The 26,594-nt window shown below is 41.7% G+C and overlaps 1 protein-coding gene across 1 annotated transcript; it reads left to right on the top strand.

Annotated features, from left to right (window-relative positions):
* Positions 1-8,176: 8,176 nt before the first annotated feature.
* Positions 8,177-22,820, top strand: LOC142210397 (interferon-induced very large GTPase 1-like). The gene is given in 3 exon segments (XM_075279503.1): positions 8,177-8,249; positions 15,509-20,476; positions 20,479-22,820. Coding segments are annotated over 2 exon segments (7,209 nt in total). The 5' UTR covers positions 8,177-8,249; positions 15,509-15,510; the 3' UTR covers positions 22,722-22,820.
* Positions 22,821-26,594: the final 3,774 nt, after the last annotated feature.

The following is a 26,594-nucleotide window of genomic DNA, read 5'->3' as shown; positions in this document are numbered from 1 at the left end:
AACACAGATATATACTCCTACAGCAGAATACACACAGATATATACTCCTAAAGCAGAATATACACAGATATATACTCCTAAAGCTGAATATACACAGATATATACTCCTAAAGCTGAATATACACAGATATATACTCCTAAAGCTGAATATACACAGATATATATTCCTAAAGCTGAATATACACAGATATACACTCCTAAAGCAGAATACACAGATATATACTCCTAAAGCTGAATATACACAGATATATACTCCTAAAGCTGAATATACACAGATATATACTCCTAAAGCTGAATATACACAGATATATACTCCTAAAGCTGAATATACACAGATATATATGTCTAAAGCTGAATATACACAGATATATACTCCTAAAGCTGAATATACACAGATATATACTCCTAAAGCTGAATATACACAGATATATATTCCTAAAGCTGAATATACACAGATATACACTCCTAAAGCAGAATACACACAGATATATACTCCTAAAGCAGAATATACACAGATATACTCTTAAAGCTGAACCAGTCTGTATAAATATACACAACTACTGCACGAAGAAGAAACTGCAGGAGTTATTGGTCCCCCCATCCCAAAGTCATGTCCCCCTTTGCTGATGGCCCCGGGGGTGTCTGGAGCATCATGACCAGCAGATGATGGTTGGGACACACAGCTGCCTTCTGCTGAGGTGGTGGAGCCTTGACTGCCTGAAATGGGGTGCGTGCCACTGGATGATGCAACAGTTCCTGCGGCAGGCTGGACCACCACATTGGAGCCACAGTCCTTCCAGAGCACTTTATTCTGACGCTGCATATATTGACGCAGGGCTGTGGTTCCAACATTGGCATCCTGGCCATGCTTCCCCTTCTGCCCACAGACTGAAGATATGGCCATGTTCACCTCTCCCAGCGACTTAACAAAAAACCATCACACCGCCGAGTAGGTGATTTTACCCCCAACACTTTGGACTAACTGACTGCCTCCGCAAACCCCTGCACCACTGCTTTCTGTACAGGTAGGCTACTGTGAAGCAGGTGTTCTACCCCGGGCACGTGGTAGACCACCTGCTGTAGACATTTGTGTGGAATCAGCAGACGACGGTTTCAAAGGAGTGCACTTTCACATTTTAGTTGGTTGGTCAGTTTTGGCCCCGTAACTGGCCAAAGTGTTCAGAGGTTCTAAGAGCAAAGCCTGTCATTTGCGTGTCATTCTGACTCACTGTATTGTTTCACTACCACAGCAGACTCACAATGTGTGTTACTGCAAGACATAGTGTTCTACATATAAAATAGGAAATAACTGTTTTTAATGCTATTCGGCACAAATTAATTTGGATAGAATCAAATCTTTTTGCGAATTCCGGCGAAGTGGCAGAATCAAATTTTCGAAAACTTCGCTCATCTCTAACAATCACAAAAAAGGGGTGATAGAAATATACTGCATACTGGTAATTCGCAGGAGAGGACCGGAAGCTGCGAGGAGGCTCAATAGAGGTAAAGGAAGGTGAATATAAATGTTTTTTATTTTTGTCACTCCTCTGGGGTCTGACGAGACTCCAAAGTATAATAATTTACTGCAATGTACGTCGCAGCCACCATTTTATTTAGTTTGTGGCAAAGCCCAAATTGTTCGATTTCATAAAAAAACCAACAATATAGAATATTCAGGTCAAATCCAACTTATTACGAAATTCACCCATCTTAATAACTACACACTAAATGTAAGTAAAAAACAGATGTGAACGTAGCCTAAGTTCTGTGCCCACAGATCTTCTGTCGGAATACTTGCCAACACTCCCAAAACATTTGGGAGGCTCCTGCAAAAAGGTACGACCTTCTGGTATCCCAGAAAAGTGGGCGAATTGTCAGTGTCCTCGGGATCTCTTTAATGTTAGATGTGACTTGGGCACTTTATATGTCGCATCACAAAAAAAGGACAGGAACTTGCACATTTCACTGAGAAGTGAAACACACCCCAAATACTGGAGCACACTGGGTCTCCCAAAGGACAACTTTAAAAAGGCTGTCTGTTACTTTTAGTTGCTGGGATGGATTTTTTTCAGGCTTTTTATTAGTTACATTTTCCTGGAAATGGACTGACTTTTAGTGCAGGGAAAAACGAAACTGAAAGTGAATTCTCAGGATATAAATAGAGCTAAGAGCCACAGATTCATCAGAGCTGTGGAGGAGAGAGACCATGGCACATCTAATAGAGACCGCCGCACATCTGACAGAGGTCCCTGAACATCTAACAGAGACCACCACCTAGGTAACAGAGACCGCTGCACATCTAACAGAGACCACCACCTAGGTAACAGAGACCGCTGCACATCTAACAGAGACCACCACCTAGGTAACAGAGACCGCTGCACATCTAACAGAGACCACCACCTAGGTAACAGAGACTGCTGCACATCTAACAGAGACCACCACCTAGGTAACAGAGACCACTGCACATCTAACTGAGACCACCACCTAGGCAACAGAGACCGCTGCACATCTAACAGAGACCGCCGCACATCTAACAGAGACCACCACCTAGGTAACAGAGACCGCTGCACATCTAACAGAGACCACCACCTAGGTAACAGAGACCGCTGCACATCTAACAGAGACCACCACCTAGGTAACAGAGACCGCTGCACATCTAACAGAGACCACCACCTAGGTAACAGAGACTGCTGCACATCTAACAGAGACCACCACCTAGGTAACAGAGACCACTGCACATCTAACTGAGACCACCACCTAGGCAACAGAGACCGCTGCACATCTAACAGAGACCGCCGCACATCTAACAGAGACCACCACCTAGGCAAAAGAGACCGCCGCACATCTGACAGAGGTCCCAAGACATACTGTTCTATGGTGAGGCATTTTTTGGACCAAAATTCCTGACCAAGAAAGTCAGTGTGAACGCAGCCTAAGACAGAGCAGCAGGGTGCAACAAGAAGTAAGTATCAGTGTTTTATTATGTTAAACTGTGGGGGCAAATGGAGGGGGTAAATTAAACTGGGGGCAGATGAAAAGGGGAAATTAAACTGGGGGCAAATGAAAAGAGGACATTAAACTGGGGGCAAATGAAAACTTTAAAATTGGGACATTAAAATGGGGGAAGATGAAGGGAGACATTAAACTTGGGGCAGATGGAAGGGTCATTAAACTGGGGACAGATGAAGGGGGGTATATAGAGCATGATATTAAACTGGGGGCAAATTGGAAGGAACATTAAACTGGGGAAAACTGGAGCGGGACATTAAATTGTGGGGGTAGTTGGAGGGGAACATTAAAACGTGGGGGTAGCTGGAGGGGTACATTAAAACGTGGGGGTAGCTGGAGGGGAACATTAAACTGTGTGGGGTAGCTGTAGGGGGACATGTCTGTCTCTAGTTGCCCCCAGTTTAATGTCACCCTCCAATAGCACCCAGTTTAATGTTCCCATCCAACTACCCCCAAGGTTTAATGTCACCCTCTAAATGTCCCATTCACATACACCGGCATGACACTGGGGCAGATGAAGGGGGGAGAGAATGGCAAGACACTCGGGCAGATGAAGAGGGGGGAGAACGGCATGACACTGGGGCAGATGAAGGGGGGGAGAACGGCATGACACTGGAGCAGATGAATGGGGAGAGAACGGCATGATACTGGGGCAGATGAAGGGGAGAGAACGGCATGACACTGGGGAAAATGAAGGGGGGGAGAACGGCATGACACTGGGGCAGATGAAGGGGGGGAAGAATGGCATCACACTGGGGCAGAGACGGGGGGACATGAAACTTGGGGCAGATGAAGGGTGCATATGAAACTGGGGGAGAGATGGAGGGGGGACATATAATTTACGGGTGACTGTAGGAGGATTATGCTGTATGAAAAATGAATGAGAATGGGCGGAGTCAACATAAAAGTGGGCACATTTTGTCCCTCTTTCTGCTCTTCTAAAGTTGGGAGGTATGACTATGTATATGAATGGATGTCACTACGTATATAGATGGATACCACTATGTATATGAATGGATGCCACTACATATATAGATGGATGCCACTACGAATATGAATGGATGTCACTACATATATAGATGGATGCCACTACGAATATGAATGGATGTCACTACATATATAGATGGATGCCACTATGTATATGAATGGATGTCTCTACATATATAGATGGATGCCACTATGTATATGAATGGATGCCACTACATATATAGATGGATGCCACTATGTATATGAATGGATGTCACTATGTATATAGGAGTATGTCACTAAGCAGCACCATACACAGTCGGCTCCACTACCTACTACAAGGATTGATGCTGCTTTACATGGCTGTAGTGGAGCAGCTGAAAATCTAGCCTCTGGCTTCAATGGCCTCGCTAGGCCTCACCCTGGAGCAGTGTTTTCTTCTACAGGATTACCTCAGACAGACACTCACCCAACATGTCCGCAGCCCCAGCAGTGGTAGTCACATGTATCAGGAGCCTTCCTTCCCTCAGACGAGCTACCAGCTTGGGGATGCTTAGCAGTCACTGTATTTTGACCTGTGCAGCCACCATAGTTTTCATTCTGCCATGGCAACATCCAACAGCAGCTTATGGTTCCTTCAGAGGGACACAGTACATAAAAGGAGCTGGGTGCAGAGGTATATGTGCTATGTATGGGATACATGAGGATTATATGGAGATAGCAGAGGCCCAATCCTATGAGGATTACTGTATATATATGGAGAGGGAAGAGGTATATGTGCTGAGCATTGGTTAAATGAGAAATATATGGGAGTGACAGAGGTCTTTGTCCTGTGCAGGGGTTAAATGAGGTTTTATATGGGGCTAACAGGTCTGTGTGCTGTGCAGGGGTTACATGAGGATTATATAGATGCTTATAGAGCCATGGTCACTATGCAAATAGTAGTTCATTGTAGTAAATCAACACAAGAGAAATCACCGTTCAGACCAGAACCATAAAACATTGTATCCACAAATATAGAAAGGAGTATAAGTCAGACTAGATGTACGGAGATAAATCCCAGATTGGCAACTAGGAAACCACGATCAAAATTGTAAAAAAAATCATTCTGTTTTCCTATCTCATGGATCCTTGTCATCTGGAAGTTTTTTATTGACATTTTATGATAAGAATTAAAAGTTAAATTTTATTTTGATGCTGGATTTTTTTTACAACAAAGTTGTTCACTGTGTACAATAGAAGTCAGTTAACCCATGCTTGCAGGTGATGTATGAGAAGAGTAGAATTACCCCAAATCACCCGCCCCACCCCACCTCCCCATATAGCGGTCACCAACTAAGAAGAAGATGAGACTTCATGGACTGTTATACCCCAAATCAGCCACACACACACCCCCATACTCTCCCCCTCGACTCCAACTCCCCCCCCCCCCCCCCCACACACACACACACACACTTTACTAGCTTTGGCAATGCCAAATATCCATTCGGACGTGCCAATAAAGCCTATTTGATTTGAGTAGAATTAAAATAAACCATGTGTAAAATGAAGGGGTTAACCCCTTCCAGACATCCACCATAATACCACAGTGAATTTTAGATATTTAAATATTTCAGTGCATTAAGGAAAAAGAGGGACATTAAATTTGGGTTGGTAGATTAAGAGGAACATTAAACTGGGGGGACAGATGGAGGGGGACATTAAACTTTGGGGTCAGATGAATAGGGACATTAAACTGGGGGGACAGATGGAGGGGGACATTGGGAGCAGATACAAGGGAGTGTTAAACTGGGGGGGCTGATGAAGAGGGACATTAAACTCAGGGCAGCTGGAGGGTGACCTCAAACTGGAACAAGCTGTAGGGTGACATTAAACTGAGTGTTCCAGGAGAGGGACTTTATACTGTGGGGGCAATTGGAGGGAAAAATGATAATGTGGAGGCATATAATAAGGTGACTGTAGAAGGGCACAAATAGAAATGGATGGGAATGGACAGAGTCAAAGTAGAAGTGAGTGGAGCTAATTTTCTATGTGCTCCCACATTTTTGTCCCTCTTTCAATCCTTTGAAAGTTGGGAGGTATGCAACAAGTATCATTCATAGTTCCCTAGAATACAAGATGATGATGTGAAGGGATGAGAACCTCACATAAACAGATAGTAACCGTCAACAGGTTGTGGTTCCATTGTGTCACCAAACTGGTTTGACTTTGGGACACCCTTAAGAGTGTTGTTTAACTAGACTCCCTGTTTTTTACTCTTTAACCCGCATACAGGTACCTGGACTTTGCTGTGGGAAGATTACCAGATTGTCAGGCATGTGAGTACTCCAGGTACAGTTAAGGGTGGGTTCACACCTGCACCCGTGTCCACTTTAGGCAATCCAGCTGGGTTTCCGTCTTCTACCCCGAGAAACTGGACAGGGGACGGAAACCCATTAGTCAGTTTTCAAACTCAAGTGAATGGGTTTGAAAAGTGAGCGCCTGTGAGCGTTTTGTACCTATCTGCGGCAAAACCATTTTTTTTTTAACCGGACACAAAGTCAGTGAATTTAATATTGCGGTAGTTTTCCTGCAGATGAAAAGTTATAACTCATCCTGTAAAAAACAAGTTCACATAAGCCCAAATCAATAGAAAAATAAAAAGTAATGTTTTTTCGTAAAGTAAAGAAGAAAAAGCAGTTAAACAAAATGATATGCATATATATATATATATATATATATATATATATATATATATATATATATATATAAACACCTTTGTATTGTGATTTCTTTATTCTTTTACACCGTATATTCTATAGCAAACCTGGGCAATGTACGGCCCGCGGGCCACATCCGGCCCTCTGACTGCTTCTGTCCAGCCCGCATAGCTTTTGGAAGTTTGTTCAAGGACCTGTGATAATGTCATCACAGCCTATCACCAGGATAAGCTATGACTCGTTAGTGGGTGGAGCCACACGGGATTGTGTGCTTGCTGCAAGCTGCCAGCAATGGAGGCTGCTGGATAATAAAGAAGAGAGACGAGACAGCATGTGTGAGCAAGAGGGGGGAACTAGGGGCAGGAGGGCAGTTAAACTGAATGCACATGGAGGGGGGACATTAAACTAGGGGGCAGGTGGAGGGTGACATTAAACGGGTCAACTGGAGGAGGATATGAAACCATGGGGGTAGCTGGAGGGGGACATGTCTGCCTCTAGTCCCCCTGTTTAATGTCCCCCTCCAACTACCCCAGTTTAATGTCCCCTCTAGTTTCTGCTAATTTATACTGGGGCACCAGGAGAGGGACTTAATACTGTGGGACATTTGCAGGGAAACGTTATAATGTCGGGGTGTATAATGATAGGGTGACTGTAGGAGGATTATACCTTGTGGGGGCACATGGAAAGATGATTGGGAATGGGCAAAATCAGCGTAGAAGTGGGTGGAGCTAAATTTACTGCGGCGCACATGGCCCTCTAGAACCGTTACAATTTCTCTTGTGGTCCCATGGGAAAATTAATTGCCCACCCCTGTACTATAGTGTACTGTAATTTATAATATATTGTAATATCTATAATTCTATTACTTCTACTCACTTCTTACAATTCTACTAGCTCCTCTTCTTATATATCGCAAACACTCAAATGCTTAAACATACATATCCCAGTGGCATCGGGACCTCGCGGCAACCTCATATATAAGCTTTATTAAGGGTTGTGCTTCTTGGTAAGGTGAGCATATTCTTCTGTCTGTACTTTGAAGCTCCTCTACTTGATTGTTGGTTGCATACAGGTATACTTTATCATACTTCTGCCAACCACAGATGTACATATTTATTTGTTCAGGAACTGGAATTTTGACTTCTTGCACAACATTAATTCTCCTGGCATCACCTCCTATAATACTCGGACAATACCTTTGTATTGTAGCAGAACTATTTATTAAAGAATAAAGTCAAACAATGACGCATCTTGTGCTAAAGCCCATTCCTCAATGCGATTGTTTTTCATCTGCTGAGATAGAGCTTCCTAGCAACAGAGGGCAGGTATGAGGAAGGTTCAGTGGGGAAGTAATTCTGTGAGGACTGTGCAAATTGGGTAAATACGCGTCATTGTCAGACATTATTCTTCTCTAAAGGTTCTGAACCAAGGAAGCTCACAGTGCACGTTCTTGACACTTTGTCCTGCGATCTCCTCTGAGGACTCCATGTGACGTAGTCAGCAGCACCTGCAGCTTTTATGCCATTGGGAAAGATTGATCTATGGGTATCCAGTAGTTGTGACTCTTCAGTACAGGTAAGCACCTGCCTTTATTCTGACTTCAATAGGTTTTATTATCCTATGTCAGGGGTAGGCAACCTTTTTTGTTCGGCGTGCCGATTTAAATGAAAAAATCAAAGATGAGGTCCTCGGAGTGCCGGGCAATAATTGTAAAGCCGACGACACCTACACTAAAGTCATATAGCACAGGGGTGCTGTCATACTGTGATCCAAGCCACATGCGCTTACCACTATTTGCCTCGATACACATGTTCTTTTCCATTAGAAGCAATGTAAGTACATGCGTAACCCACAATTAGTGGTAATGTATGTGACTGGGAGCAGAGTGAGGTCATACCTGTAAAGAGCTGACACACAATGTACCTGTATCCTCCATCCAGTCCTCGGCTGTTAGTAACTTCAGTATTCTGCAAGGGAGCGTTCACACTACCGTCGGTGTCCGACAGCTAGTGTCCGCTGCTAATGTCCGCACAAGATTTTGAACAGACGTTAGCAGCGGACACTAGCTGTTGGACACAGACGATAGTGTGAACGCTCCCTAAGTGAAACGCAGATTAATATCAGTCACTTTTAGTTCCTGGCGGTGCAGTAACAGCAAAACCCCAGCCAGGAATTAATCGGGGTCACACTTTCAACAAAGTGGCCACACTGGTGCCCAGGAACTGGATTTGGCTATAATTGCATCTAGTTACAGTGTCACCACCCAATAGAATCGCTGAGGCCCCACATTACAAAAATGCAGCTTTTTTTTATTGCAGATTTAGCTGCTTTTTTTTTTTTTCCGTCAAAGCCAAGAATGGCTAGAAAAGGAACGGGAAATATATAGGAAGCTTCTTATATGTCTCCCTCCTGCTCAATCTACTCCTGGCTTCGGCTAAAAAAACCCAGCAAAATCTGCAACGAAAAAAAGCTGTTTCTGCAACGTGGGGCTTTAGCCTAAGGCTGAGGCACAGGGAACACAGCTTTTTTTGTTACATATTTTGCTGTGTTTTTCTGAGCCTAAGCCAGGAGTGGATTGAGCAGAAGGGAGACGTATAAGAAGCTTCCTATATATTTCCCATTCCTTCTGTAGCCATTTTTAGCTTTGGTTGAAATAAACCGCATGAAAATCTGCAACAAAAACGCTGCGTTTCTGCAACGTGGGGCCTCAGCCTTACGCCTCCTGCATACAAGTGGCACGCTGTTAGGATTATGCAGAGACTGCGGCCATGATATGGGCGTCGCTGTCTGTTCCTCTGCAAAATCCAGGGTTGCAAGGGTTAACCTGCCTTGCAACAGCCGGGCGTGGTCGACTGGTTGATCGACATGTGTATCAACCAATGGACGCTCGGATTGGGCAGCTGGGCTATTTGCTGGTGACCGACCCTTGCCTATATAAGGGGGCTGGTCTGGACGCCCGGCGCTCTATGATCGCATTCCAAACCTGAAATGATGTGTGTGTATGTATGTTTGGGTTCCAGCCTGTAAACATTGCCCTAGTTAGCAAAAGACCCCTGAGATAGCAATGCCACTGTTTGTCAGGCAGCACGCTGCCCTGTATGCATGTTTGTGGTAAAACTCTGTAGGGTCAGCTAGCAGTAACTTCCCAGACAGGGTGACTGGGAGTGGGCTTGGCAATAGTTGCCTGGGTGGTTGGGTGGAACTACCACACACAGGGTTACTTGGTCTCTGGCTAGTCCTGGAGTTCAGGCTAGCCAGCTTGTTTATTTGTGCGGCTGCTTTTACTGCACAGAGCTCTGTGAGTTGCAACAGAGCTCACCTGGTCATTTAATTTAGCTGGCAGTGACAGGAACTGTTAGTCTGTATTCACACCAGGTTGGTTGCAGTAATGGCCCAGAGGGCTCCGTAGGGTTTTGTTTATTTTTTTTTAATAAACCCTGCTGACCATAACACACGCATGTGGTTTTCACTAGCCTATATGTTAAAAATAGGGGATGTATAGGACACACATAGGACCTGCTCCATAGTTTTCAGTTCTTCAATTTGGCCCAGATACACAGCCACAAAAAGAATGGCTGTATATATGGGTCAATTGAAATATATAGGTCTGTACTTATATCCACAGTTGTAGATAAAGAGTCTGGTCATGTGCATTGCAGGTTACAACTCAATGTGCCTCATATTAATAGCAGTTAACCCCATCATGTCCCTCACATTAACCCCCTGTGTGCTTTACATAATTGACACTGAAATGTGAGACATATGGAGGTAATAAGTGAACATCTTCATTATATAGGTCCTTCATTAGTACCCCCATTTGTCTCACACATCAGTAACCCTTATGTGAGCCACACAGGGGTTAATGTGAGGGACATGATGGGGTTAACTGCTATTAATGTGAGGCACATGGAGTTACTAAAACTAAATTAATAAAACCAAATGCCTGACATTAATAAGAATAGTTAGTAACACACATGTACCTGGTGTTGTTTTTACTTTCACTTTGCTCCCCGGAGCTTCCTCTCCTCCTCAGGGCTGCAGACAGCAGGAGCTCCTCCTCACGTGTAGCAGCAGGTCCAGGGAGTCCTTATCCTGTGCAGTGAGAGGCTCACCTCTGATTGGTGGGCAGGGAGAGAAGGGGGCGTGTCCTACACCTCAGCTCTAGCAGAGCACTGAAGGGACGCTCTCTCTCAATTTAGTGTATGAAAGTTGCAGGCTGGCTGGCGTGCCAGAAAAATATGCCTCACGTGCCACTATTGGCACGCGTGCCAGGGGTTGCCGACCCCTGTCCTATGTGGTCTCTAAATTTCCTGTCATCTTTTCCTCATGATCTTCCAGCTTGGTATTAATCCACATGAAAGTTCAAACTCAAAATTAAAAAAAAAAAAAAAGTAAACTCATTCCATAAAATACTGTCTGCAAGCTTGGGACATGTTCACACGTGAACGTATTTTATAAAATAAGATAAAGTTTCTTTGTGTTGCTCGTCTTTCCAGGTGTATGTAGACTTGATTCACAGAGAAGGCACTAAACCATAAGTTATTTATAATGACGTACTAACCTCAGCTACAATATATGGAGTCGATATTCTAGGTGCAGAATCCAGGGAGCAGCTTGAAAAGCTTTACTTCCTGGTTTGCTGTATAAGACATGGGTGAAGCTTATAGGGAAAGCATGAATTTAGGATATGGGCCTGACTCTCAATCCACCTGAAAACCACTGCAAACACAGTAATCTTGGAATAAATACATAAGACACTTTTTTGTCGTTGTGAAAATAGACACAGCTTTTCAGGCCAGGGACTCACAAATACTCACTTGCCTGTTTGACATACAGCTCCTGGCCCAGCAATAAACAGGCGGTACATTCTGGTAGAGCCAGTACATTTATGGGCACCAATGGCCCTACTGAAGATCCTGATTCCTGTATATAACCATCGTGTCCTCCTCAGAATTACCGTCATGGCTTCCTCCAGGCTAGCCACTTACTTAACATCCTCTAGAAATGAAAATGAATCCACCAGCAGTTCCATTAAGCCATTTTATGATCTCTCTGAACTCTTCACCCTCTAAGAACCCCTTTGTGAGAGCCCAGGACTGTGTGTCTGACACTGTGATCTGTAGTACGGGGGCATTACAAGGTACAGTTCTTGCCCCGTTTCTCTTCACACTGTACACTGCTGACTTTAGGCACAACTCATCCAGCTTTTACTTACAGAACTACTCTGAGGACTCTGCAATAGTAGGCCTCATCACTGATGGGAACGAATAGAAATACAGAGACTTAAACCGGGATTTTGTTGAATGGTGCCAGCTGAACCACCTCAGGATTAATGCTGGGAAGACCAAGGAGATGGTGGTGGATTTTAGTAAACGGAGAAGTGCTCCGATCCTGGTGGAGATCCAAGGAACATGCATTGAGATAGTCAGGACCTATAAGTACCTGGGTGTGCTCCTCAATAACAAACTGGACTGGGCTGATCACGGGCCTTTTTCAACTCTGTGGTTGCTTCAGCCATCTTTTTTTGTGTGGCCTGCAAGGGGAGCAATATATCAACCAGGAACAGAAATAGACTTGACAGGCTGATCAGAAGGGCCAGCTCTGTCCTGGGGTGCCCCCTGGACTCAGTAAAGGTGGTGGTTGACAGAAGGATGTTGTCCGTGGTGAGCTCCATGCTGGAGAACAAATCCCACCCTTTGTATTAGACCTTGATGGCACTTGCCAGCACTGTAAGTGACCGTCTGCTTCACCCCAAGTGTGAGAAGGAGCTATCGCAGGTCCTTCCTTCCAATCGCGATCAGGCTGTATAATCTACATCAGACCAAGCGAAGATCACTCCGCACAGAAAACTGCTCTCCGTATTGTCATCTCTCTTACCGGTCACTGCCTATTACGGTGAGCTTTCCCTGTACATCTTCTAGTGAACTCAGTAAGGAAGGTGGTTGCTTGTCTTTTATTTACAGTCCTATGAAAAAGTTTGGGCACCCCTATTAATCTTAATCATTTTTAGTTCTAAATATTTTGGTGTTTGCAGCAGCCGTTTCAGTTTGATATATCTAATAACTGATGGACACAGTAATATTTCAGGATTGAAATGAGGTTTATTGTACTAACAGAAAATGTGCAATATGCATTAAACCAAAATTTGACTGGTGCAAAAGTATGGGCACCTCAACAGAAAAGTGACATTAATATTTAGTAGATCCTCCTTTTGCCTCTAGTCGCTTCCTGTAGCTTTTAATCAGATCCTGGATGAAGGGATTTTGGATAATTCCTCTTTACAAAACAATTCCAGTTCAGTTAAGTTTGATGGTTGCCAAGCATGGACAGCCCGCTTCCAATCATCCCACAGATGTTCAATGATATTCAGGTCTGGGGACTGGGATGGCCATTCCAGAACATTGTAATTGTTCCTCTGCATGAATGCCTGAGTCGATTTGGAGCGGTGTTTTGGATCATTGTCTTGCTGAAATATCAATCCCCGGCGTAACTTCAACTTCGTCACTGATTCTTGAACATTATTCTCAAGAATCTGCTGATACTGAGTGGAATCCATGCGACCCTCAACTTTAACAAGATTCCCAGTGCCGGCATTGGCCACACAGCCCCAAAGCATGATGGAACCTCCACCAAATTTTTCAGTGGGTAGCAAGTTTTTTTCTTGGAATGCTGTTTTTTTTTTGGACGCCATGCATAACGCCTTTTTGTATGACCAAACAACTCAATCTTTGTTTCATCAGTCCACAGGACCTTCTTCCAAAATGAAGCTGGCTTGTCTAAATGTGCTTTTGCATACCTCAGGCGACTCTGTTTGTGGCGTGAGTGCAGAAACAGCTTCTTTCTCATCACTCTCACATACAGCTTCTCCTTGTGCAAAGTGCGCTGTATTGTTAACCAATGCACAGTGACACCATCTGCAGCAAGATGATGCTGCAGCTCTTTGGAGGTGGTCTGTGGATTGTCCTTGACTGTTCTCACCATTCTTCTTCTCTGCCTTTCTGATATTTTTCTTGGCCTGCCACTTCTGGGCTTAACAAGAACTGTCCCTGTGGTCTTCCATTTCCTTACTATGTTCCTAACAGTGGAAACTGACAGGTTAAATCTCTGAGACAACTTTTTGTATCCTTCCCCTGAACAACTATGTTGAACAATCTTTGTTTTCAGATCATTTGAGAGCGGGCTGTCCATGCTCGGCGACCATCAAACTTAACTGAACTTGAATTGTTTTGTAAAGAGGAATGGTGCAAAATCCCTTCATCCAGGATCCAGGAACTGATTAAAAGCTACAGGAAGCGACTAGAGGCTGTTATCTTTGCAAAAGGAGGATCTACTAAATATTAATGTCACTTTTCTGTTGAGGTGCCCATACTTTTGCACCGGTCAAATTTTGGTTTAATGCATATTGCGCATTTTCTGTTAGTACAATAAACCTCATTTCAATCCTGAAATATTACTGTGTCCATCAGTTATTAGATATATCAAACTGAAATGGCTGCTGCAAACACCAAAATATTTAGAACTAAAAATGATTAAGATTAATAGGGGGCACAAACTTTTTAATAGGACTGTATCTTGTTTTCTTGTTTTAACATCTCTTCGAAATCACAGCCTGTTACTGTCATCCCCTTTAGCCTTCCAGTGAAGAATGCCTCCCTTATGGGCACAACCGGGACTACCCATTGCTTTCTTTAGCATTATCAGCCGGTCACTTTTGGGTTGGAAAGGATTCTTCTCTTTACAAAGGGCTGTTTTCCTTCTTAAGAAGATAAAGAACACTTAAACAGGTCTCTTTTCCGGCAATAATAAAGTACTGTAATATATGACAAGTAGCAGTCATTTTAACCCCTTCAAAACCAGCCCTATTTATAGCCTTCGGGACCCCGACAGTTTTTTGTTTTCATATTACTGCATTCTGAGAACCGATTTACCATCCACATAGCAATATGATGGATTTTTTCTTTTGAGAATGTGTTGTAAATCTATAATAGAACCACTTTTGGGTATGTTTTAATTATTAGTTTTATTAACTCTTAACCTAGAATTACAACAATTCCAATTATGCATAGTTTTTTATGTAGTACTACTTTTGCACATTAAAAATACCTTTTTCAAAAATATATATATTTTAAAGACTTTTTTTAACTCTATTTTACCTTTTTTTGTGGGGTTGAGTATTCTTTAAATGGAATAATTTTTGATACATGTAAAATTATTGACTAGTCTTTATTATTGGGGTAAATGGAAGAAAACTATTTTTTTGGAATGCATACACCAAACATCGAGAGCAAGTATGAACGAATCCTAAGCTGTAAGTTTTCTTTAAAAGTTGATTGTCTTCATGTGATGCTTGAAAGTTGTGATAGTGAGGGACAGTCGGATGTGTCAGGGTATGTTCATACGGCAAAAACCAAATTCCACACTGTATGAACTTCCGCGCGACTAGCCACGACTGCATGCCAATGCAGCACATCAGCATTCTATTGCGGCATTCCACTCCTGATTAGGCCCAAATAAGTGGGTCTAAACATGAGCATGTCTCGAGCCGCGGCTGACTCTGCCGTGGAATCTGTGGAAAGATACGGCATGTCGCTTCTTTTTTCCGCTACTAGCTTTTCCGTTTTTGCAGGCAGATTTTGAGGCGGATTCCGCGTCAAAATCTGCCTGCAAAAAACTCTTTGTGAACATACCCTTAAGGTATTAAGTTTCAAAGAATGGCAGATAATATTGCATTATTCAAGTGAATGGGAGTAAACTGCAATATTAGGCCTCAGCTTAATAAAAGACTTTAGCAAACTTCAATGGTTTAATAACCAGATTTACATCTTTTCCCTCAGAAATGTCCGGCCAACATAATGAATCAGAAGAAAGCCAGCCTGATATACAGCTCAACAGTAGGCTTGAAGAGAATGGCTTGGATCCTGGTTACTGGCTACATGAAATAAAAGAACTAGGAATTACAAATGTTCAGGCCTTACAATATGTCCGGGCCGACGACTGCTCAAGTTTAGAGAATAAGATCCGTTATCCTTGGGAAAAAAGAGCTTTATGGAAATTATTTGGTATACCTGAAAGCGGTACAAAGATCGCTGAAGTACAAGAGAAACAAGCTCAGGTCCTGAAAGAGAGAAATGAAGAAGCATCTAAAATACTAAAACAGTTAAAAGTATTAAGATCTGAAAGCAAAAGTTTTCAGGATGAAGTTGTTTCCAGGAAAGTGGAAGAAATGCAGAAACTTCTGGAGATACCTACTGAGAGCTCGGTGCCCCCAGATAAAACCTTAGGAGAGCTGATGGATTACTTTGAAAAGCAAAATTCTCTTCGGCTTGAGGCATCTTCAAAAACAGATCATTTCACAGATGAAGAAGTCATTAAAAATTCTTCAGGAGGGCTGGCACTGGAAGGAATATTCTGCACCAAAGATAGAGAAGAATATTTCAAAAAACGAAAAACACTTATTTGTGTTCCAGAAGATTTTCGTCTTCTGAGTCCAGAAGAAAGCCCATGCTTCATTCAAAAAGAATTTACATCTCATGAAGAAGAGCTTCATTTTATAAAAAGAATTGAGAAAGTCGGATTAAGCTTGAGTATGTCAATTGGTTTTAGTATTACAGGATTTGGCTTAAGTTATGGTATAAATCGTAGTACATCCTCAACATCTGAAGTGTCAACCAGCTCTTCAAATGACCATACTTATATTAGTACAACCAGGTACAACTATGTCCCCCTGGCTTCTTATTACTTCACCAAGAACCAGTTGAGACTTTCACAAAATGCACTCAGTGAATTAAAAGAAATTGAAAAGTTAATTCGCATGAACTCGGATACGCAGATTGTAAGAAGTAAATGTAAGGATTTTTTCCAAATATTTGGCTCCCATGCAAGCCTTGGTCCTATACATTTTGGTGGAATATTCTGGTGGAAAGCATCTATGGATGGAGTTCATAAGAACAAGATTCATGAAGCAAAGACATCCACAATTCAAGCACTAAATTTCTTCATGAATTGTGATCATGTTGGAACTGCAAGTGATGCCGATGCTTTATACACTGACACTTGCAGTTTTGATGCGCAAATTGAGTTGTCTGTCACTAAAACTGGAGGACCACTTGATGCCGACTCTCTGCCCCATTGGAAAGCTGGACTTGTAACTAGTAACAAATCCTGGAGTGTCATAGATCGGGGTTTTCAGTTGACTCCAATATGGAACATCATTGTGAATAGTCACAGAAATGAATTCCTAGATGTTATAAAACTGAGCTCATGTCTAATGGATTCCTACAAATCATTGACTGGACTGAGTTCGGAAATGATGGTTGGTGAGCAGCTCCTCACTGGCTTCGATGAAACCCAAGTCTTCTTGGAAGGTGTAAAGTTCTGGGATCCTGAAAATGCCAAAACCCATTTAAATGATCTGCTTGATATTAAAAGAAACATCAATGGATTCACAGAAAGTTCCAGCAACTGGGTAAATGTGTGTCTGTCAAATAAAAACCTTCAGAATTTCTTAGTCAATGTTGCAGAGAAATACAAATCTGATTTCTCATATGATACTGATATCATAAAAGCCTTAATGCAGAAACTCATTGAACCTCATATTTATTCCGCTGAAGATTTCCCTGAGGCTTCAGTTCTTACTACATGGATTTATAATTCTCAAAATGATAATCTTGTTCACATTGACTTTCGTGAATTTTCAGAGCTTAAAGATGTTCTGCAAAAATCAAGAAATGATATCCGATATGTAACTAGTGCCCGCAAATCATCCAATGAAGTCATCCACCAAACAAGGCTTAGAACTACCCTAAATATTAGCTACTCATTATATTCTTTCCTGAGAATCCTGAGGAACACGGGACAGATTGAGGCAGAATTACTGATTCTCTGCATTGCTAACAACTCTGGGTATTGTGTGGAAAATCACAGCTTCCAAACACTGTTAGGACTTAAGGAAATTGAGTCTCTTAAAGATCAACTACATGAAGCCTATGAAGAATATAGAAACGTAAGAAAACAATGTGCTGTATGGGCTCAAGCATTAGTCCTATATACAGGTCTGACATTTTTGGGTCTATATAGTGAAATATCTTCACAGAAGAAAAGAGAGCGCCTCAACTTTATGACAAAACATCTAAGAAGTTCTCTTTTTCCTGATGTTGAAAAAATACTTAACCAAAACTCAGGAAATTGGGAGGTCATAGAAGATAAACTGAGAGCCTTGAGAAATGGATATGCAATTCAGGAAGACATTAAAGTCAAAGATCTTGTAAGGCAACTGAGTCATCTGTGCCAGGAAAAAAAAACATCCACAGAATTGCCTTATGTTGTTGGCAGTAGTGACACCAGAGAAGATTTCTTAATGTTACTGAAGGACCTGGCCCTTGAAAAGTATTATCCACAGAAAATGAAGAAATCTGATTTTCATACAGTCAGCAGAGCCATGCTGTCAGGAGCTCAGCCGTCAGAGAATGGAGAACTACCGATTTATTTCTTACAAAAACTGCTGATAATGGACTATAGTGCCAGATATGTGCATTGTGAGAATAAAGGTGAAGAACCACAGCCAAATACAAGAACCATTAATGATGATAACACATTTGGTTCATTAGGAAATCGCACACAAGATTTCTTTAGAACAAAAAAAATAAAAATTACTGAAAAACACATTGCCAACCAAGTTCAACATATTCATCCTATGGACGTTCAGATGGCAATCTTTCATTGTGCTGATGACTTTATGAGACAATATATCTACAATAAACTCTCCTTCTGCCAGTTCGCTCTTCCTATGTTAGTACCTGATCCGAACACAAAATCTATTGGATTCCCACTATGGGCTTTTCAAGAAGTCAGAAAGCAATGGAAGACAAAACATGGAGATGACACCAAGAAGACTAAATTGAATGATACATTTATTAAGGACACTGCAGCTCCCATAGTATCTTTTATCCGTCTTGGTCCATCTGCTTTTTCCAAGTCCCAGACAATGAATTGGCTGATGAGTAAACATAGACATGACATCTTCTACCATCGACATTGTGAAGGAAGCACCAAAAACTCACTACTGATGGATGGAGTCACAGAGATTGCCTGGTACTGTCCTGGTGGAAGAGAAGATGATGTATTTGATGATTGTACTGCATTTCTTAATCTTCATGGAGACGCCAGAGACCATAGTCCACAGCTGGAGTTTATACAAGACATTTCTTCAGTCCTGGTAATAGTCCTCACTGAGTCTGACTTGGAAGATAGTAAATCTAAAACTATATTAGATCAGCTATTAGATTCTACTAGACCATGTGTCTTTTTACTTGTAGATGAAGAACTGAGCGACTCAGAAAATCCTTGTAAATTAAAAATTGGTGTAAAAGACAAAAATAAAGCTAAACTAACAAAGGAAATAGGAAAAAAATTACAAGAATTATTATTGCTTCAGAAAGCAATGTATTCACTTAACAAGTGCGCTGCTCGTGCCAGAAGTCATGGATTCGTGGTTGATGAGGATAAAGTGCAATGTAAGGTCGGCAAAGAACAAGCTGAAACACTACTGAAATTATTAAAAACAAAAGATTTATCGGCTAGGAAAAATACATTTCTTCCATTACAAGGTGATCTGTGGAGACAGTGGTGCAGAAAAGACAAAGAGATGAATCGATTAGGAGGAAAAATTCAACTCAGTATTGAGCAACAGAGAAGTGACATTGAAACTAAGAAAGAAGCATTAAGGAGAGAACAACTGAAAAGAGCAATTCCTCTCAATATCTTCATGAAAGATTTCTTACAGTTTTTATATTCTAATGAACAAGGATCAAAAATGTATTTTCTTCAGTGGTTTAAGATGTATTTAGATGAATTGTCCTCAGAAGATCTTTCAGTTCTCTATCAGAAATATTATAATGTTTGGTCAAGTGTGAAAGAAGAGAAACAAGAAGGTAAAAACAAACCAAGCAAAGATAGAAGGGAAAAAGAGTTGCAAGAACTCACAAATCAGTTCAAGCTCTCAATTTTTGGACTTGAACATGTTCTTCGGGAACTGGGACAAATCTATGAAGCTTTAGAAGCAAACACTCAAGATCAAGTTATTAGTAATCTGCCAAAAATTGCTGCCAATCTCATGATTTGGGGATATCCCATAGAGCTGATGGATGGTGATGCTGCATATGTCCCTCTAAAATGGATTACAGCTATTCTCCATGAACTGAAGGAAACATTAGGAGACAAACGGTTATTTGTCCTGTCTGTGCTGGGCATACAAAGCACTGGGAAATCCACCTTACTCAATGCCATGTTTGGGTTGCAGTTTGCAGTAAGTGCTGGCATATGTACTCGAGGAGCTTTCATGCAGCTTGTGAAGGTTGAGGAGGAGCTTCAGAAGAAATTGAACTATGATTATGTCCTAGTTGTGGATACAGAAGGACTAAGATCTGTACAGTCATCCAACAAGAATGAGTTTAACCATGACAATGAGCTGGCTACATTTGTAATCGGCCTCGGGAACCTCACTCTGATCAACATCTTTGGAGAAAATCCTTCTGAGATGAAAGACATCCTTCAGATAGCTGTCCAAGCCTTTCTGCGAATGAAGAAGGTAAATCTTAATCCAAGTTGTCTGTTTATCCACCAAAATGTTGGAGAAATCACAGCGAAGGAAAAGAATATGGAAGGACAGAGATGTCTAGCGAAAAAATTAGATGAGATGACTGTGTATGCTGCCGAGCAAGAGGAATGTGATGTCACCTGCTTTAATGATGTCATCAAATTTGATGTTCGCACTCATATTCATTATTTTGCCCATCTCTGGGAAGGTGACCCCCAATGGCTCCTCCAAACACAAGATATAGCCAAAATGTTCAAACCCTTAGAAAGGTCATACTTGACTCAGAAAAAGTAAAAGACAATATGTTAAACATTTCAGCCTTCAGCAGACGTGTCACCGACCTGTGGAAAGCTTTACTTAATGAGAATTTTGTTTTCAGCTTTAAGAACTCTCTTGAGATTGCTGCCTATAACCAACTGGAAGTGAAGTACAGTCAATGGCAATGGAAGCTAAGAGAGCGCACGCTGATACTTCAGACTGAAATCAATAACCAAGTCCGAAAGGGAGAGAGAGAATCCATTGGCGTAATATCGATTAATGAAAAGATAAATGAAGTCTACAGCGCAGTGCAGGAAGATATCAAAGTGTTTTTTGATGAGTCTAAAGAGAAAAATATATTGGTTCAATGGAGAAAAAATACAGAAATCAGAGTAAAAAATCTTAAAGATGAACTTATACAGGAGGTGAAGGAAAAGGTAAATGAACTGATCTCATTTGCAGAGAGGAACAGAAAAATTGATGCCCGGAAAAGAAAATATGAAGAAAAAATTTTAGTTAAAAGCAAAGATTTGGCTCTATCCTTGAAAGGACAAAACTTAAATGATGAAAACATAGAAGAAAAATTTACTATATCATGGAAATGCTGGATTTCAGACGTAGCCGGTGACGTGGCTCCTCCTCACTCACCAGATATTCAAGGAGATTTGGATAAAATACTTTTAGATTACTTCAAAAAGGAAGTCAACATAAGCAACACAATCCATGAATCTTATAAATGGGAGAATGTAACAGATGAATTTTATAACTTTGTTTCAAGTAAAAAGAACAACTTGTTTATGAGTGAGACTCTTTCAGATGGCCAAAAACCAAAAATAAACCATTCAGTCAATGTTATGAAAAATCACATAGATGAGTATATTGATAAAAAAAAGCATGGAAAATTGGATTATCAAAGAAGTTACTTTCATGAAATATTGGAAATAATAAGAAAAAAAATTCATACCATGTTTGATGAAAAATTTAAATTCCTCTCAGACTACATTCTCTATGTGTCCCTCTTCTTATGCCGAAAAGCTGCTCGCAGGTTTGAAAAGCTTTCGGCTGCCTACAGAAAAGCCAATGATCCTGTAGCTTATCTGGAAAGTAAGAGGGAAGAATTCTATACAAGTTTTAAAGTTTCTTATGAAGGAAAATTAGAAGTGGCTTTATTGGCTGACATCATCTCCAACAAGGTTAAAGTCTCCTTCCAGAAAGCCGTATATGAGAAGTCTGTCATTGATGTGTCTAATGACATGAAATGCAACTACCCAGTTCTGAATGGGAACAGGTCCAATCTAGAGCTCTATCTCCTTAAGTCCTTGGCTGAGAAGGAAAGTTTTGAAAATTACCTTAAATATTTCACAGATCCAAAATCAGCAGTGAAATACTTCATTAAGGAATGTATTGAGGACTATATGAGGGATACAAGGAGACTGTCAGGTTTTCTACACAACAATATAAATGAATACAAGAATATTATATTAAATGCCATTAACCAATCAACTATAAAGAGTAAAAAGCAAAATGGTAACGTGGATTCGTGGTTGGACGACTTCTGTTCAGAACTTGGAAGCAAACTCAGTCTATCAAGTCATGACTTGAAAAGTGTGAAATATCAGAACATAACAGGAATAGAGTTTCTGAAGGAGGCCATGACCCAGTCTATGGACACTGTGGTACAAATGTGTAAAAAAGAATTGTCTACATGTGATATGGAAGGTTTAAAAGAGCAAATTCTTGAAATATTGACTGACAATTATCCAGGGTGTTGGGAGCAATGCCCATTCTGTGGAGCCGTCTGTACCAATACAGGTACTCTTCACAGCACAGGCCACAGTGTCCAGTTTCATCGCCCCGCTGGTTTTTCAGGACGTACATCATGGTGGTTCAGGCATCGTCTTAGAATTGATATATGTACAAGTCTTGTAAGTAGCAGTGCTATGTTTTTGTCACACAATGACAAATTGTTTCCAACTTATTATAAAAATTATGCCAAAGAAGGACCACCTTACAGTACCTGGTCTATCACTCCAGACAACTCCGCCTTATCTTACTGGAAATGGGTCACCTGCAGATTTCAGTCTGACATAGAGAATTATCACGAGTATAAATTTGAAACAATTCCTGCACAGTGGAAACAAATCAGTAAGGCTGATGTGATTTCAGAGATCGAAAAGTACTTACAAAGTGAATAGAAAAAGCATCCAAAATCAGAATTCACTTCCCTTACAACCAAAATAGCAAACAAGTGGTGGGTCCCTAGAATATCACAAGTGTTCTAGTTATCTTTTGCACCCAGCTATAAAACCTTTCTGCAAATCCAAACATTCCATAACCCTTAACTGAAGTCATCACCATGTTTTAGGTCATTCCCCCCCCCCCACCCCCGTCTGTCCTACCGGTTAAACAAATTTCTTAACCAATTGTGACTTCAGCAATAGTAGAAGTACTTTATGCATTAACGGCTAACAAGTTGCCAAGTCCAGATTGGCTAACTGTTGATTATGACAACTATAGCACAGTGGTTCATCATGTTACAATGGGCTCAGGATACAATAATTTCAACATACAATGATGTTTTCTGGAGCATTATAACTTGAAAGCGGACTCACCATACAATGCTTGGCTGGAGGTTCCAACATATTAGCCTGTTCATTTCACTAGTAAAACCCCTTTGCAGGCATTGATTGGTTGAGTAGTAGCGCCCCTCTACGCATGGTGCAGTACTACATGTTCTGAGAGGCTCCATGGTTTTTTTGGATCTACTTTATATACTTTTCAGTACTGTTAAAAAGCTTAGAATCATAGAAAATAATTTACAGCTTCCAGCAGAACTTTCTGACTTTTATGTCTGAATCTGGTGTTTTTTCTTTCACTTTCATTTTTTATTATACTTTTGGTGACATTTTGGGGTTTACAGTGCTGATTACTAGTTTTCTGCAGAGTATTGTTGTCATGGAACCAGATAAAAATAGAACTTATGGGACCACCGTACCACACTAGGCCTGAATTTATTGTCACGTTTTAATGATATTGCTGCAGGTTTCTCCTACCCTAAAAAAATACCTGGACACTTTAGTGGTAATTCTTCCCAAGCCCAGTATACCAGCCAATAGGTTCCTCAGTTTACACCTGATCCCTGCTGAATACTGACCAAAAATTGTACACCTTCATCACTGTGGCCAGTGATGTCCTCTATACATCCCTCATTGGTCTCCTGTGATCCAGTGGAGCTTGATGGGGCAACCAACCAGACCTCAATGGATTTTGCATTTTCCTCAACATAATTGCAGACTCATGGGACTCAGATGCCTCCTAACACCTGACACAGTGGGTCTTTGAGGGCCATGCTAAAATTTGGCTTTATGGAGTACAACTTTCAGGCTATTTTGGCTTAATATTTCTTCCTTAAGTAATGGTTTACACATCAGGCACCCTGTCCAAGCCCTTTTACATTACATGTTGCAATATTACCCATTGTCCCCATTAATGTTTGATCTAATAATGGAGCCCTTAACAGCAATGTTATCTAAGCTGGCTCACTGCTCTCTGGAGGGAAGGGTGGCTGAGTTCGCACAGCTGTTACCTCTTCCTATTAGGCCCAAGGCAATCAGGTTCGCTAATTGCAGTGTACTGCTAAAGTCTTACATGGTGTCTATTATCTATCTATGTAAATAGAAAGATAACAGAGTTTACTGCAAATCCATTGTTCATGCTTGCAGCACGTAAGTTTTTTTGTCTTATGTAATGTAATATACATTTACTGTGCAAATTATTTGATCTGCATTATTATACATTTCTAGTAATCTTAATAAATAATCTCTCATGGTAAAGGCAATGTCTATATCTATATCCTTTTACCCATATGTCTTCATTCCCTCCCTGTTGATTTTATTTACCTATGGAATAAAGGACTGTTTTTAGAAGATACCTGCCTTTTGTTGAGTGCCCCTCACCTTTTACTTCTTCTTTTTAATGTTTGTACAAGTCTTTATATATGGGATGCGGAGCACCCCCTCTATTTAAGATATTGCCCTAAATGGCTGGATTGATTCGCATTGCTGCCTATTGACTATTTAAATACAGATTTTGAGGCTATAGTAGTGCCCCCCATTTTTTTCTTTGGGCTCATGTAACTTATTGTAAGTGTAAGCCAATGGCTGGTCAGATCATGGAGGGGGTGTACATCTCACCCAGACTACTCAGGTGGGTGAGATGAAAAACTCCAGAAGGAATGTTTCTCAGTAGATACTTGAGTTTGCTGAGGGTTATTTCAAAGTTCTGTTTATTGGGCTGGATTTTTTAGGAATTGCAGGTAGGTTGGTAGTGGGACCTGTCATTCCATCCCCCTCCAGTCCACACTTTGCACTTGTTCCTGCAGCGACTCAGCTGTTGAGAGTCTCCTTGTCAAGGAGGCTTAAGAAGTCAGCTCCAGCAGCAACACTTTGGGCAGAGCTTGGCTTGAGAGCCAACAGAGAGGTCATGTTTTTGGAGCTGTGTCCTGAGTGATTCTACTGGCTTTTGATTTCTGTTCTTCTAGGTGAGGTAACCTATTCTATGTTTAGTTAGAGCCTAGCCGGGCAGGTATTTTTTGTATTGTGTTCTTTTGTTGCTGCACCATTTTGTTTTGAGTGAAAATAAAACTCTACTTTTGTTTGGGACTAAAGAAACTGGACTTGTGTGTCTATGCCACCCACCTAGCAACCCCAGACCCTGACAATTGGTGGAAGATGCCAGCATACAGCGGTTGCTAGGGGCAATGACACGTCCACTCCTTGCTGGAGAAATTTTTTTTTTTATGTCCTGGGTAAAGGCTGTGCCACTATACAAACCCGGACTATGGAGGAGATACTGAAACATCTTCTACAGTCCAATGTGCAGCAACAACAAACTAATCGTTTGCTGATGGAGAAAATTGCACTCCTCAAAGAGACTGGTGTCAGCTGAGGTTAAACACATGCTTGAGTTGGGAGTGATTGAGAAATCCAAAAGTGAGTGGTCTAACCCAATTGTGTTGATACCAAAGCCCAATGGTACTTGGCGGTTCTGCAATGACTTTAGAAAATTGAATGAGATTTCAAAGTTTGACGCTTATCCCATGCCCAGGGTTGATGAGCTAATTGAGAAATTGGGTAATGCCAGGTACATAACCACACTGGACCTTACAAAAGGTTACTGGCAAATACCTTTTTCTAAGGAAGCCAAGGAGAAAACTGCCTTTGTCGTTCCGGAAGGTCTGTTCCAGTACACGGTTATGCCATTTGGTTTGCATGGAGCTCCTGCTACCTTTCAGAGGTTGATGGACCAGATCTTGCGGCCACATCGTGACTATGCAGCGGCTTACCTGGACGATGTGGTCATTCATAGCCCAGACTGGGGAAGTCACCTCTGTAAGGTGCAGGCAGTACTGGACTCCATAAGTGAGGCAGGCCTTACTATCAACTCTGAGAAATGTGCTTTAGGGCTGGAGGAAGCCAAGTACCTGGGATATGTCATTGGCAAAAGGGGTAATAAAACCCCAAATCAATAAAGTAGAGGCAATACAGAACTGGCCAAGACCGCTAACCAAGAAGCAAGTCAGGGCATTTCTTGGCATTGCTGGCTACTTGATTGATAGCCCCTGACTTTAGGAAGAAGTTCCTGGTGCAGACAGATGCCTCACATGCAGGTCTAGGAGCGGTGCTGTCCCAGGTGGTAAATGGTGAGGAGCATCCAGTGATATACCTGAGCAGGAAGCTGTCCCCTCCTGAGAAAAATTACGCCATTGTAGAAAGGGAATGTTTGGCCATTAGGGCCCCTTCACACGGAGTAAACGCGCCGCGCATTGTGGCGCGTTTACGGCGCGTGTACGCCGCGTTTTTTTACAGTGCGCGATTACGCGGCGTTAACGCGGCGTAATCGCGCACCGTAAAAAAACGCGGCGTACACGCGCCGTAAACGCGCCACAATGCGCGGCGCGTTTACTCCGTGTGAAGGGGCCCTTAATTGGGCACTGGATGCTCTGAGGTATTTCCTCCTGGGGAGAAAATTTAAATTGATCACTGACCATGCTCCTCTCACTTGGATGA

Source organism: Leptodactylus fuscus, chromosome 6 (genome assembly GCF_031893055.1).
Source record: "Leptodactylus fuscus isolate aLepFus1 chromosome 6, aLepFus1.hap2, whole genome shotgun sequence".
In the NCBI taxonomy this organism is placed as follows: domain Eukaryota; kingdom Metazoa; phylum Chordata; class Amphibia; order Anura; family Leptodactylidae; genus Leptodactylus; species Leptodactylus fuscus.
The sequence above is the reverse complement of the archived record's forward strand: the minus strand, read 5'-3'. Positions and strand labels throughout refer to the sequence as shown.